The sequence below is a fragment of the Poecilia mexicana genome, unplaced genomic scaffold (assembly GCF_051168715.1).
Source record: "Poecilia mexicana isolate PSO_F unplaced genomic scaffold, ASM5116871v1 scaffold_10, whole genome shotgun sequence".
Taxonomy (NCBI): Eukaryota; Metazoa; Chordata; class Actinopteri; order Cyprinodontiformes; family Poeciliidae; genus Poecilia; species Poecilia mexicana.
The window spans coordinates 7,077,463-7,089,510 of NW_028263379.1; the positions used below are offsets into that span (position 1 = coordinate 7,077,463).

Genomic DNA, 12,048 nt, shown 5'->3' on the forward strand with positions numbered 1-12,048 from the left:
AAATATTTTCTTGCATTGTGATATCTAGAGTATCTTTCTCTGCTCTTTGCCCTTGTAGTGCCCTTGACAACTGGAACTAAACGTCATGGTAAGGTTTTATTTATTTATTTTTTTCATGTTTCAGGCTGCAGGTGTTTGATTGAATGTGTAACTTCAATAGTTGAATGAGTTTTGACTGACAGATCGATACAGAAGATTACACAGAGCTACTGTCAATAAATCTAATTTAGTCTTAAAACTCTGTTCAATTTTCTAAGATTTTGCAACATTACAACATTTTTGAAAGTAGCTTGTTGTCTCGATGATAACATCTTTACTACTGAGATCATTTCTATTGATTATAAGTCAGATAATTCCCTCTCTTTGAAACTTCATACTGATCTGCTTTAAGGTGAAAGTGAAGTGATTGGTCTTTGTGGTTCTCAGGCAAAACACACAAGTTAAAAAAAACCTACAATTTGGAAATTCACTTGGTTGACTCCAGCTGATGCAATGGGTTGCTTCTCATTTCTTAGACATCATGTGTAAAGACGCATCCCATGGTTGTGGAAAAGATGTTAGTCTATTTAAAAAAGGTCAAATCATTGGCATTAAGCAGAGAAAAACACTGATGAAATTGCAGAATTGGGTTAACTGTCCAATGAATATTTAAAAACCTGAAAAACAGTAGGGAACCATTGTTTTCAGGAAGAAATGTGGTCTGAAAAGAATCCTGAATGATTGGATCTCTTAAACATTGGCTAACATTAAATAGAAGAAAAACGACAGTATAACTTAAGGTTGTTTAGTAGTAAAAATAAGAGCATTTCTACACACAGTGTGAAGGGAAGAGTTTGGGCCTGAACAGCTGTGTAGAAGTCAGCAAACCTCTAATTAGTGAGGCTAACTAGAGAAAAGGCTTCAGTTTGCAAGGGAGCATAACGTTTGGGAGCAATGCAAGAAGATCAAGTTATAAATTCAGATGTGCCCTCTTCCAGTCCATCATCCATCCATCCATCCATCCATCCATCCATCCATCCATCCATCCATCCATCCATCCATCCATCCATCCATCCATCCATCCATCCATCCATCCATCCATCCATCCATCCATCCACTGCTCACTGCTCACTGCAGTGGTCGCACTCTCCCATCATCACCTGAAGATCTGGGTGAAACATGAATGTAATTATGGTTATAAATAAATGTTGTGGCATTGCAAAAGCTTATTGTGACCTTCTTTTTATTTGGTTGCCTTTTTTTTATTATTTTGGCCAGGGAGTTTATTTATAAAATGTATCAACTCATCAGTTAACAACTCAGAATGCTCTTTTTCATTTATTATAGCTCACTTGAGGAATCTCAACATACGCTGGTGGTTTCTTCACTTCAAAAGAAGAACATGGAACATCCTGCTTGTTCAATGATACAGACCAAATTCTCCAGTTTGGTTTCTGCCGGCAGGACGCCAACCTTATCAGCCCTCAGCATCAATCTGAGCCAGGTTTCATCTACATTTTCCAGGACTGCTGTGTCTGTGTTTACATTAGTTTGGACACAAAACCAAGCTGAAAAAGCCCTTGAGAGGACATAACATTGACTGTTGTGTTTGCTCGTTTTTATGAACTTTGTGCTCAAGAAAAGAGAAGCTGGAGAAAGTTATATTTTCTTCCTGGAGTTAAAAAGGGTGTTGCACTTTCAAAGTGAGTGTCAAAAGGCAGGTTTCATAAAGATCTGATTGTTTTGTTGAAAAAATGCATCCTTTTTAACTGAGGCTCAAGTGAGCTCAGTTAAAAAGCTCACTTTTTATGTGTGATATTTTACCTGTTGAGAAAATTTGTGTGAACAGTGGCATAACGACTTGTGGAGAGCATTTGTAAGAAAATGAAGCATGACTTTTTTTTAAAGCTGTTTACAATATTTCCAGACATGTTGGTTTTGTTGATTTTAGGTGGCTATGGGTCAATTTCCCTCTTTGACAATTCATAACCTCATTCAAATTTTCCCATTTTATCCCCAAATTCTTCAGTTTCTTACCTGTAAAACACACTACTTGTATCCTTTTGTTCAAATCTCAGGAATAGTTCAATAACAAAGATACAATTTTATTTCTTAAAAAAAATGTATTGCACCCTTTTTTCATTGGTTTTTACTCTGATATCTGTTTGGACCTGTCCCATTGGAGTCACATGACAAAAACGTTTTTTTTTTACAGTAGAAGCAAAATACCAAAAATGACTTTAGCTCATCGGTCAAATTAGATATGAAATGTCCCCTTACTGAAGTTTGGTATGCAACTTCCAATGACAGATGTTGCATACCAACAGTTGTTGTTGTTGGTATGCAACAACTATTCAGCGTGAAAAAGTCTGAAATGGCAAAGGGGCAACGTGACCCATCGGTATGTGAGAAACACTGAAGAGGTCTGTCTGCCTTTGAGATATTTTACCATGACGACATTACAGTTAAAAAAGGCCATATCACTATGTTAAATATAAACAATCTAGGAGCTGACATCATTAAAATGCCCTTCCTGTACCATTTAAACTTGTGTCAGGCGTTAACATTTAGCATTTATTTGTAATTCAGATTGGTATGTTGTTCTAAATCGATTCTTCACTTGGAGTTTTAAAGACCAAATCTCAGAATTATTTTGAATAGTGGGTTTAGACAAAAAAACACTAATTCTTGAAGCAAGGGGCAGATATGACATGTTATCTTCCTTTGTTATGGTAAGAAAGGCCCATCACAACCACACTGTAACTCCAAATGACCAAATGCATAGCAGATGTGTTTTGGTTGAACTTTAAATAATACAGTACAGTTGGAGAATAATAGTAAAAACAACATCTTCTTCTATTTCCTCTATGTACCACATGCGTTTATTTTCAGGTCTTTCCTGCTTTATGGTCCTCATAATTTTAAAGTGGAAAGTTAACTCTCAAGCCAAATTCCATATTTTTAAGTAGTTTTTCTGTGGCACGCTTTTTGCCCTTTGCCTGCTTTTTTAGTTAAACAGTACTTCTGAATACATGGAACTTTTTAATGTGTTCATTCATTAATCATTATTATATGTAGAGGTTGAGTGAGAAATATGCTGATATTGTTACATCAGGGAAGCCAATCAACATATCCTATATCTCATATTTCTATACAGATGCTTTCTCCAGTGAGAGCTTAGACAATCCATTTATGGGACAAATGAGCACCATCAATCAGATTGTTGAAAATAAGTATTTTTCATGGTTTACACACATCTGGTTTATGTAGACTGTGAAAAAAAGCAATACCTGCCTTAGCAACCAAAATTTGGATTTTGTTTGTCACTGTAAATGCACAATAACTATCAACATTTACCAGGTAGAAGATTACATAATATGCATATATGAAGACTAACAAAAGTCAGTTTTTATGTGAATCAAAAAAAAAAATCTGATTTTTTTAAACTGTAATGGTAAAAACTGGTCTAAATTTAATACTTTATCCATAATTTTTATATTACTTTTGTTTTATACTCCAACACATCCGTTTTAGATCCAAGTTTGCCATTGTTTTTAAAAGACAAAGCCCATGAGCGTGAATAAAAACAAACAAAAACAATGTGTCAGTTAAGAAGTCACTAAAGAGAGTACTAACATTTAACAACTTCTAATTAGGTTACCATAACAAGGATTAAAAATTAACCCATTTTTGTAGATTTTTGTGCACATCTGACTTTTATAAAGCCAATAACTGTAATTTGCAGTAGAAGTACTGAAAATATTTACCAACAGTTTACAAGTTATGCTCTGCTACACTGACTTTAGACACTATTTTCATTAATTTTATTTCTCCAAAGGAAACACTGACTGCCATGTTAAGATGTCCCAGCTGTGCTTTTCCATAATGTGAACTTATTGGCTCTCTCTCTTCCCAGCGCTCTTTTTTTTGCTTGCTTCATTTACAAACTTAGTTTTCCTCAAGGTGGACATTTTTAGATGATCAGTGTGCTCATGCTGACTATCACAGTTTTACTCCTTGCTGGAGTCTGGTAATGCATTTATGGGGACAAATTTGCAACTTAAGTGCTTAAACTAGTTATATATGGTAGCTTTGGGTTGATCAGATGAATGGGTTGCTGGTTTGAAATGTGATGCTGAACAGCTGGGCGATGATGGATCCAGGAAGATGCTTGTTTTTTTATGTGGATATGATAAAAGTGTATAAATTGTGAATAAACTCTCCATTTCAAGTTATTTTCTCTTCCAATCTTTCTTTACCTTCTTTCAGCTTGCACTGTACTTTGGGGCAACAATATTTTTGACATGTTATGGAAAAGAAAGTAGTTTGTCGGTTTTCGTATTTTACTGTGAGGCAAAACATGGAATGTGTAATTCTGAGGGTGAAAAAAGGAAAATATGTTGAAATTAATATACATTTGATGCTAAATGGGAACTGTGTGTAACATTGGAGCAGATGGTTTTGCACGCTTTTGCACTTTGCACATTCCAATGTGATGGTTGTACTGCCAAGCCAGAACCCTGTGGGTTGCTTTACCGGTCAGCTATTTCAATAAGACATTATTATCCTCTTCCATAAGCTTGGCTTCAAAGTTTTCTCAGGCACCAAGCAGGATGCAAATAAACACTCCAAGAAAAACCACACAGACTTTTTTTTGTCTGAAAACCAGTCAAAAACAGAGGCCAAGTTTGAGAGAACTGACTTTATTCATATTATTTACTGAAACACTGAACATTGCGTGGGTGTGGTTATTTTAAATAATTTAAAAGTGTAATCTGATTTCTCAAAATGTTGCATCTTTCTGGATTTATATGCAATTATGGTTTACAGTTAAATGTTCTGTATCAGATGAGTCAGAGTCACGTCATACTTGGTAATTAGTGTTAAAGTAGGTTGTAAACTCTGCTCTTTTGGTATGTTATTAGTTCAAACACTGGGTTCCTTCACTTTGTTCTAAAAAAAATTACTTAACTTTGAAGATGATGAAAACAAATCATTGCGTTTCTGATCAAGTTAAAATACATTACATCAAATTTAGCTCTCTGTTTTCTTCAGTTCTTGCAAAAAAATACAATTGTTTTAGCCGAAACATTTTAATCTCATATAAGACCCTGTGTGCCATATGTGTGTACTCCATCCTTCCTCCCTATTTCATACATTTTCTTGTGCTTTCTTAATTGGCATGGTCATTACTGCCTCCCTTTCCAGTCTTGTCCCTGCATGTGTGTACTCATGTTTCTCTGTGGCACTGTCCTGGGTTTATGTTTAGAGGGAAATGATAGGTTACCCTGCACAGTTATGAGCCTTAACTGCCACTTAACGCAAACAAGAGAGGTTCAGCTTTCTTTTTTCTATCAGATTTCACATTTCTTATTAAAATATATGTATCAAATTGGAAACTGTGACAATATATGTTTATGAGTGCATTAATCCAGTGTGAAACTGACCTATAAAGTCAGTAAATGTAAAAAAAAAAAAAAAAAAAAAAAGATTTCTTCATCTGTGTCTGTTGTTTTTTTTTTTTATGTGAAACGATCAAACATGAGAATCCATGTTGCATCTTAGTGGGCTTTACATAATTTCAGCAGGAACTAACGTGGCTTTTCCCTCCTCCGCCCATATAACCACTTTTTCTTAGTCTGACTCAGCTTTGTTCCCTAAAGTTACTGTGTGTCTGCTTGGCCAATAAATACCAAGAGGAAGCCTCAGCTCAAGCAGTTCCACTCTCATCCTGCCCTCGGCATCTATCTGACACCATGTGGACCCAAGCCACTGCTCTGCTGCTGGCCTGCTGCCTTTGGCCAGCTGAGGCACAGGACGAAGGGAGACAAAGCATCTGGGACGATCCCATCAAGTTCCAAACCAAGGCTAAGGACAAGTGCACCATGATCCTGACAGGCCAAGGAGAAAACATAAAGCTGAGGCTGTCATGCTTGGGAAACAGACGTGCCTACTGGTGTGAGTATGTGGGGAGACCTTACACCTGCAGTGCTTTCAACAAAAACCCCAGGCACTACTTCGTCCAGATGATGTGGGTCCTCAGGAAGCAAGCACACGGCTGTCAGGGTCCTAAAGAGATCAAACCTCACATGTGCAGGAAGGCGACCGATGAATCTCGGATGAACTTCTCGGCCGGTCCTTTCCTAAGGTCTCGGCCAGCAGCGCAGCCATCAAAGCAGCCTGGAAAACCCCAAAGTTCAGCTGCCCATGGAAGACCTAATTTGACAATGAAGACACCTTTTAAAACATCTCGGGCTCCAGGGAAAGTTAAAACCACACAGAGAGCCAAATCACAGCCGACGGCAGCTCCGACTGAGAACGCCCGGAGGAGAATGGCTCAGCAGTACTGCTGGAGGTCCCTGCAGGGCGTCTGTTCCTTTGTAATTGGTTGGTTTCGGAATTAACAAAAAAGGTGAGCAGCAGAAAATTCCTTTCAGGATTATATCTTTTTAAGATTTATATCTTTTAAGATATACATCCTGATTACACAAGTATAATCCTGTGTAATCTTGTTTGCTTAAATGTTTTTTTACTTTCGTCACTGATTCATAACGATCAGGATTTTATGTCTTCCTCTCTGTTCTGCATACAGATTGTGCTGAATTGGTGACTGAAACCACTACTGGAGGAAAAATCCAGGCCAGTTATTTGTTTTGAAACATCTATAGCGCCCTCTTACAGAAGTAGCCTGGTACTACAGTGGCTGTTACATTTTTATTTCTCTGATTTTAAATGCTACATTTTTCTTTGGAAACCTTCAGCAGCTTCTTTTATGTTTTGCATGAAGTAGACGTGTATGAATTAGAACTGCTTTAACCTGTGAAAAGATAGTATACATGTTTGTGTTTTTTTTTGTGATATTTACTATAATTAGCTTGAATATTGTTTGTCACGATCAGAATTTATGTTTGTTGTTTGAAAAAAACTTTCTCACTACAGGTATTTTGTGAAAAATATATATGGACTGTGAAAATGCTTTTAAATGAGAAATAAACACTATTAGTTAAACAATTCTTATGCATCTACTTTATTTACAATAGTGCCATGTGAAATTCTTGACTTAAACAAAATTTTGTAAATATAGTAGGACAGGTTGTGACGGGAGGAGGATTTATAAATATAAAATCCCATTAATATAAACTGAACTTTGTGGTTGCAAGGTGACAAAATATGAAAAAAGTTTCAATGACATTAATCCTCCTGCTTCATGATTCATGAGTCAAACTAATGAAGTAAACTAAGGAATAATGACCTTCATGGTGTAAATACATTAAACCCCATTTGTTTTTGTTTTTTTCTCATGCTGGGGCACCTGGCTCATTTTAAAATCATCTTATCTTTACCACACCTGACAGATGTTCAAGTGAAGGACTTAAATGTCTCAGATATCATCTTTTCTTAAAATTGCAAAATTACAGAATATATTACTGTGTAGCTTAGATTCCTTGAACCAGGAAGCTCATTCTGAAACCAGAAAATTATCTTAAATGTGATTCCTCAGTTTAGGTAAAGTCAGATTTTCATCACATCCACAATATATATATATTCTATATATCTATATCTATATATCTATATCTATATATCTATATATTATATATCTATATATATATCTATATATATCTATATATATAGATATAGATATAGACATATCTATATCTATATCTATATATATAGATATAGATATAGACATATCTATATCTATATCTATATATCTATATCTATATCTATATCTATATCTATATATATAGATATAGATATAGATATATCTACATATCTATATCTATATATATATATATCTATATATATATACACATTTACTCCCTTTCAGTCAGAGATTGAGGCACAATGTATTACAATTCAGCTGATTTATCTTTATGTATGGGTCATTGTACCTGATTTTAATACAAGTAAAGTCAATTTGTTTTATTTTGGGGCCAAATGTGCATGGAAGAAAGTTAATCTTAATTTAATTCTAAACACTTTTGAATTCAGTAATGATATTCACTTGCACGTTGTTATTGAGTATATGCATATCCGTGTGTGTGTGTGTGTGTAGGGGTGTGTGTGTGGGTGTGTGTGCTTGTATTTGATACATTGTGTGTGTGGCTCTGAGTTTGAAGGGGAGGGCTGACTTTGCAGCAGCATTTGCAACCTGCAAGAAAAGACGAGAGCTCAAATGTGTCAGGACAGCAAACTGAACTTTCTCTGAAAACGCCAAGTAAGTTTGACCAATTTGTTTTCAGTAAACCTGCTCTGTGGAACTTTTCCACCAATGCTACTGGTGGAAAAGTCTTTAGTTGTACTTTATCTACAATAAATTTTATTCAATTGATGCATTAGCATAACACAGTATTAATTTCAAATTAATAACATTATGTTATTATAGACATGCATACATTTAAGAGTTTTAAAAATTAGTATCTGTATTTTTAACACAGAGTTGTAAAGTTAGAATACCGTTTTTGCATAATAGTTATTTTATACGTATTTAAATCAACAGCAAAAGCTTCTTTTTTTGCTGAAGTGTTATACATAGATTAATGTAAACTGAACTCAGATTAAACAAGTTCTCTTTTATGAACCTACAATATTTGTGTAAATCTAATTTTGAAATCAGTGCCTCAGTTTCTCAAACTCAAATAGGAGTGAAATGCTATTTTAAAAAGTTTGATTATTCTCTCAACTCTTCCAGAATGTTAATCTAATAGAGGCTTAAAACAGTTTTCTTTGAAAAGTGCATTGTGAGTGATAATGGGTCATATCTCTAATGAATTCTTTTGCAGGGTGTGTTCTGTGGATTTCATGGCTCTCCTCACCAACATAGCCATCTTGATGGTGCTCGCTTGTATTTCCCATCAGATGATGTTGGGCAGCTGTCAGAGGAGTCACGGGCGTAGAGGACGGGAGGACAGGGGACATCGCAAGGAAAGATCAGGACTGAGTCATGTGAAACCTGTTGGAGACAAACTGGTCACCAAAGATGGTTCACGTTGCACCTGGACTGTAACAGACAATGATCCGTTGTTCCTCTTTGTTACTTGCAAAAAGGGGGAAAAGAGCTTCAATTGTAGATATGTGGGCAGACCAGCTCTTTGTCCCCAATATAGGTCCAACACTTTGCTCTACTGGAAGCAGATTACCAGGGCTCTGAAGAAGCAAAACAGCCTGTGTCATAATGAAAAGTTACTGGTGAGGGCAGGCATGTGCAAACATGCCCCCAGAGAGGCTCACTTTCGGCTCGTAGTTTCCCAGAAGACAGTAACTCCTTCGCCTTACATTCCAGCAGCTCCAGTCACAGCCGCCAAATCCTGCCTGCCTAAGAACAAGAAACTGGCCAAAGAGTTCTGCAGCGACTCCTGGTCTAGTGTTTGCACATTTTTTTCCACCATGGTGAACAATTACGATTGCTGAGATAGAAACAAGCTTGGCTTGTGTGGTCACTTCAGAACATACAGTATTTAAGTGTATACTTCATGTAGCTGGTGGTCTTGTAAAAAGATTATAAGAGACTGAACTTGGAAAGCGATAGTCACTGCACATACTTGCATACAAATATGTATTTATATGACAGAAACTAAAATGTTATGTGAACTTTAAAGTCTTTTTTTCCCCGTTGTGATGATGAACAATTAAATCCATCCAAAATAAATCATAGCCATTCACACAAGCTAAGTTTCGTCTTCATTACTTAATGGGGACTCTTAATGAAGCAGTACTGCATATTAAAAAGGCACTTCACATATTAAACAACAATAAGTAATGGGTAATCAGAAATATGTGTTTTTGAGCAGTTTAAATCTTTCTTTGTAGCCTGTGAACTGTTGTGGGAAATTATTGTTTTGAAAAGTTAATGCGGGTGTACCACAAGGCTCAGTTCTTGGTGAAACATTTTTTTAGGTTATATTATTTGCCATTTACATATACAATCAACCTGTGCCAGAGTTCACTTTTACTGAACCAAAACCTGCTAGGCGGACCAGAGCTTGTGCATTCAAACCTCCTCAAACAAACCTGACTTTGTTTGGGGAGGTTGAGCTGAGAGGCAAATTCTAGTTTGTTTGTTTCTAGGCAAACAAACAAATTTGGTGAAAGCACCCCAAATATCTGGGCAGTTATCAGATTAGCTGATCATTTTTTAGTTATTAATCTTTTTTTTTTTTAATTCTGTATGTTTCCCTTGTTACCGTACATTAATTCAAATGTCTCTAGGTGTGAAGTGTCCATGCTGGGTAATGTTATCTTATTTTATGCCAGAATGTGTAATATCAAGTTCAATCAGAGGGCTTCAGTTTAATTTCTAGACAGATTTCAACCTTGAAAATCTACATAAGAAAATAAACATCAGCTTTTATAAACTGTTATTTTTTATTTTCAGGCTGCATATTTTTAGATTTGTTTCCTTTTGGTCTTTATGTAGCTTAAAGTTCCTACTGGTAATAATCTGTTCATACTTGAATCATCAGCAGCACGCAGAGTGTGGATATCAGCATTCAGCAGTCAGACAGAGGTCATTAAAAAAACAGACTTTCAGAAACCATCGTGGCCTGAGGCCAGACTGGGATTTTAGGAGGGGAATAACTTTATACTTTTCTCTTGATTTAGTCCTGAACTCCTGCTGAAACATAATGCAATCCCTACAGCTGATATCCATCGAGTTCAGAATCTCAGCAGGCTCCCTTCTGCTCTTTCTTGGAAATTTGTTATTGTAGAAAAAAAAAGAACGTCTTAAGCAATGTAGCTAAAGAGAAAAGAAAATTAGAGGGGAGTCACAAAGTCAGGAGGATTGCAGGAAATCCACAAGAAGGAATTTTACTCCAGGCAATGCAATAAAACCCCACCTGCTGAAAGCAGAACACCGCTGCTGCTGGGAAGGCTGGTTAGAATAGAATAGAATAGAATATTTAGTAACAGCATTGAGGCATGTAGGTGTATAAAAAACTAAAAGCTGGGCAAACAACAGATTTGCAAATAATGTTTTTTAAGATGAGTATGGAAACTATACCATTTTAATTGCAAATGATTATTGAGCTTATTGAGTGTAGTGATGGTTGTAGTCCAGCTGCAGCTCCTCTGTGCACCTAATTCTGCTGATTCACAGCTGGTGTGTCTTTTTTTTAAACTAATTTCTCAAAATACTGTACAGGTGCAGTCCATTAAAAGAAAGGCGGATGTATGTCTGAATAGTAGTTTATGCTATTTTCACTTCAAACAATTCTCTACACTTGAGGGTTTTTAAGTATAAATAAAGGTTGGTCTGATGTTTGACAAACAAGAAAGACTAATACTTACCACCTCACACTCAATAAAGATAAAATGTATTACTTTTTGGGATGAAACATCCAGTCACAAGAAACTACTAAATCTCTTTGTAGCCTTTGAAACCTTCTGCTTCCTGGGGTTTAACTCTAATTTAAAAATAAATACCTTTAAAAAAACTGATAAGTTTTTCAGATTAAAACAGTGATATAAAAGGTAAAATAAATAGGAAAGTATTAAACAACCTTACCTGGTCCAGGTGGGCCTCTCAGCTCATCCTGGACCTTGAGCCAACCTCTTGACAATTTACCAAAACTCACATATCAGCACACAGAGAACTGATATTTCCAGGAATTAAACAGATGACTCCATGTGTTTAATGAAACAAGTATTAGATATTTCAAATAACTGCACAACACAGGCCTGCAAAATCACTTCTTTTGTGCTTGATACTGCACATTTCTATCTTTTTACTTTTATGGCGAGTCGACATTACAGGCTTCGTCTTCAGTTATCTCTCATTAGGGCTCTGACTGAGCAGAAAACCAGGCAACATCTTTGTTTGTTAAAGGACAGTAAGACCATGTTAAGTAAATTTATTGCTTTTAATATAATATGTTTGTAAATTAGAGAATGACTATTTTGCAGTTGATGCTCAGTGTGTTAAAAACCTGATTAATTGTTGCTCTGTAAGAGTTAAAGTCTTGAATTGATGCTTGAAATGTGGCTTAAACTTGAGAAAAAATTTACTCTTTGGATTTGTGCAATTTATGGCTTCCTTGAAATCCTGGTCTGACCACTTAAGAAGTTTAA

At 35.9% G+C, this 12,048-nt stretch overlaps 3 protein-coding genes across 3 annotated transcripts in view; all 3 read left to right on the plus strand.

The window, feature by feature from the left end:
• prom1a (prominin 1a) overlaps positions 1-4,214 on the plus strand; it is a 68,087-nt gene extending 63,873 nt beyond the window's left edge. Inside the window, exons 27-28 of the mRNA XM_015011039.2 lie at positions 59-88; positions 1,327-4,214. The gene's annotated coding sequence lies outside the window, so the exon portion shown is untranslated. The remainder of the gene's footprint in view (positions 1-58; positions 89-1,326) is intronic.
• A 472-nt stretch (positions 4,215-4,686) lies between these two features.
• fgfbp2a (fibroblast growth factor binding protein 2a) lies at positions 4,687-6,990 on the plus strand. Its single transcript, XM_015011054.2, has 2 exons — positions 4,687-6,391; positions 6,572-6,990. Exon 1 carries the CDS (start codon positions 5,736-5,738, stop codon positions 6,381-6,383), a length of 648 nt encoding a protein of 215 aa, XP_014866540.1. The 5' UTR covers positions 4,687-5,735; the 3' UTR covers positions 6,384-6,391; positions 6,572-6,990.
• A 1,154-nt stretch (positions 6,991-8,144) lies between these two features.
• On the plus strand, positions 8,145-10,481 carry fgfbp1a (fibroblast growth factor binding protein 1a). Its single transcript, XM_015011030.2, has 2 exons — positions 8,145-8,197; positions 8,763-10,481. Exon 2 carries the CDS (start codon positions 8,782-8,784, stop codon positions 9,388-9,390), a length of 609 nt encoding a protein of 202 aa, XP_014866516.2. The 5' UTR covers positions 8,145-8,197; positions 8,763-8,781; the 3' UTR covers positions 9,391-10,481.
• Positions 10,482-12,048: the final 1,567 nt, after the last annotated feature.

Coding starts and splice junctions, on each gene's coding strand:
- fgfbp2a (XM_015011054.2), top strand. CDS start 5,736: ATGTGGACCCAAGCCACTGCTCTGCTGCTGGCCTGCTGCCTTTGGCCA.
- fgfbp1a (XM_015011030.2), top strand. CDS start 8,782: ATGGCTCTCCTCACCAACATAGCCATCTTGATGGTGCTCGCTTGTATT.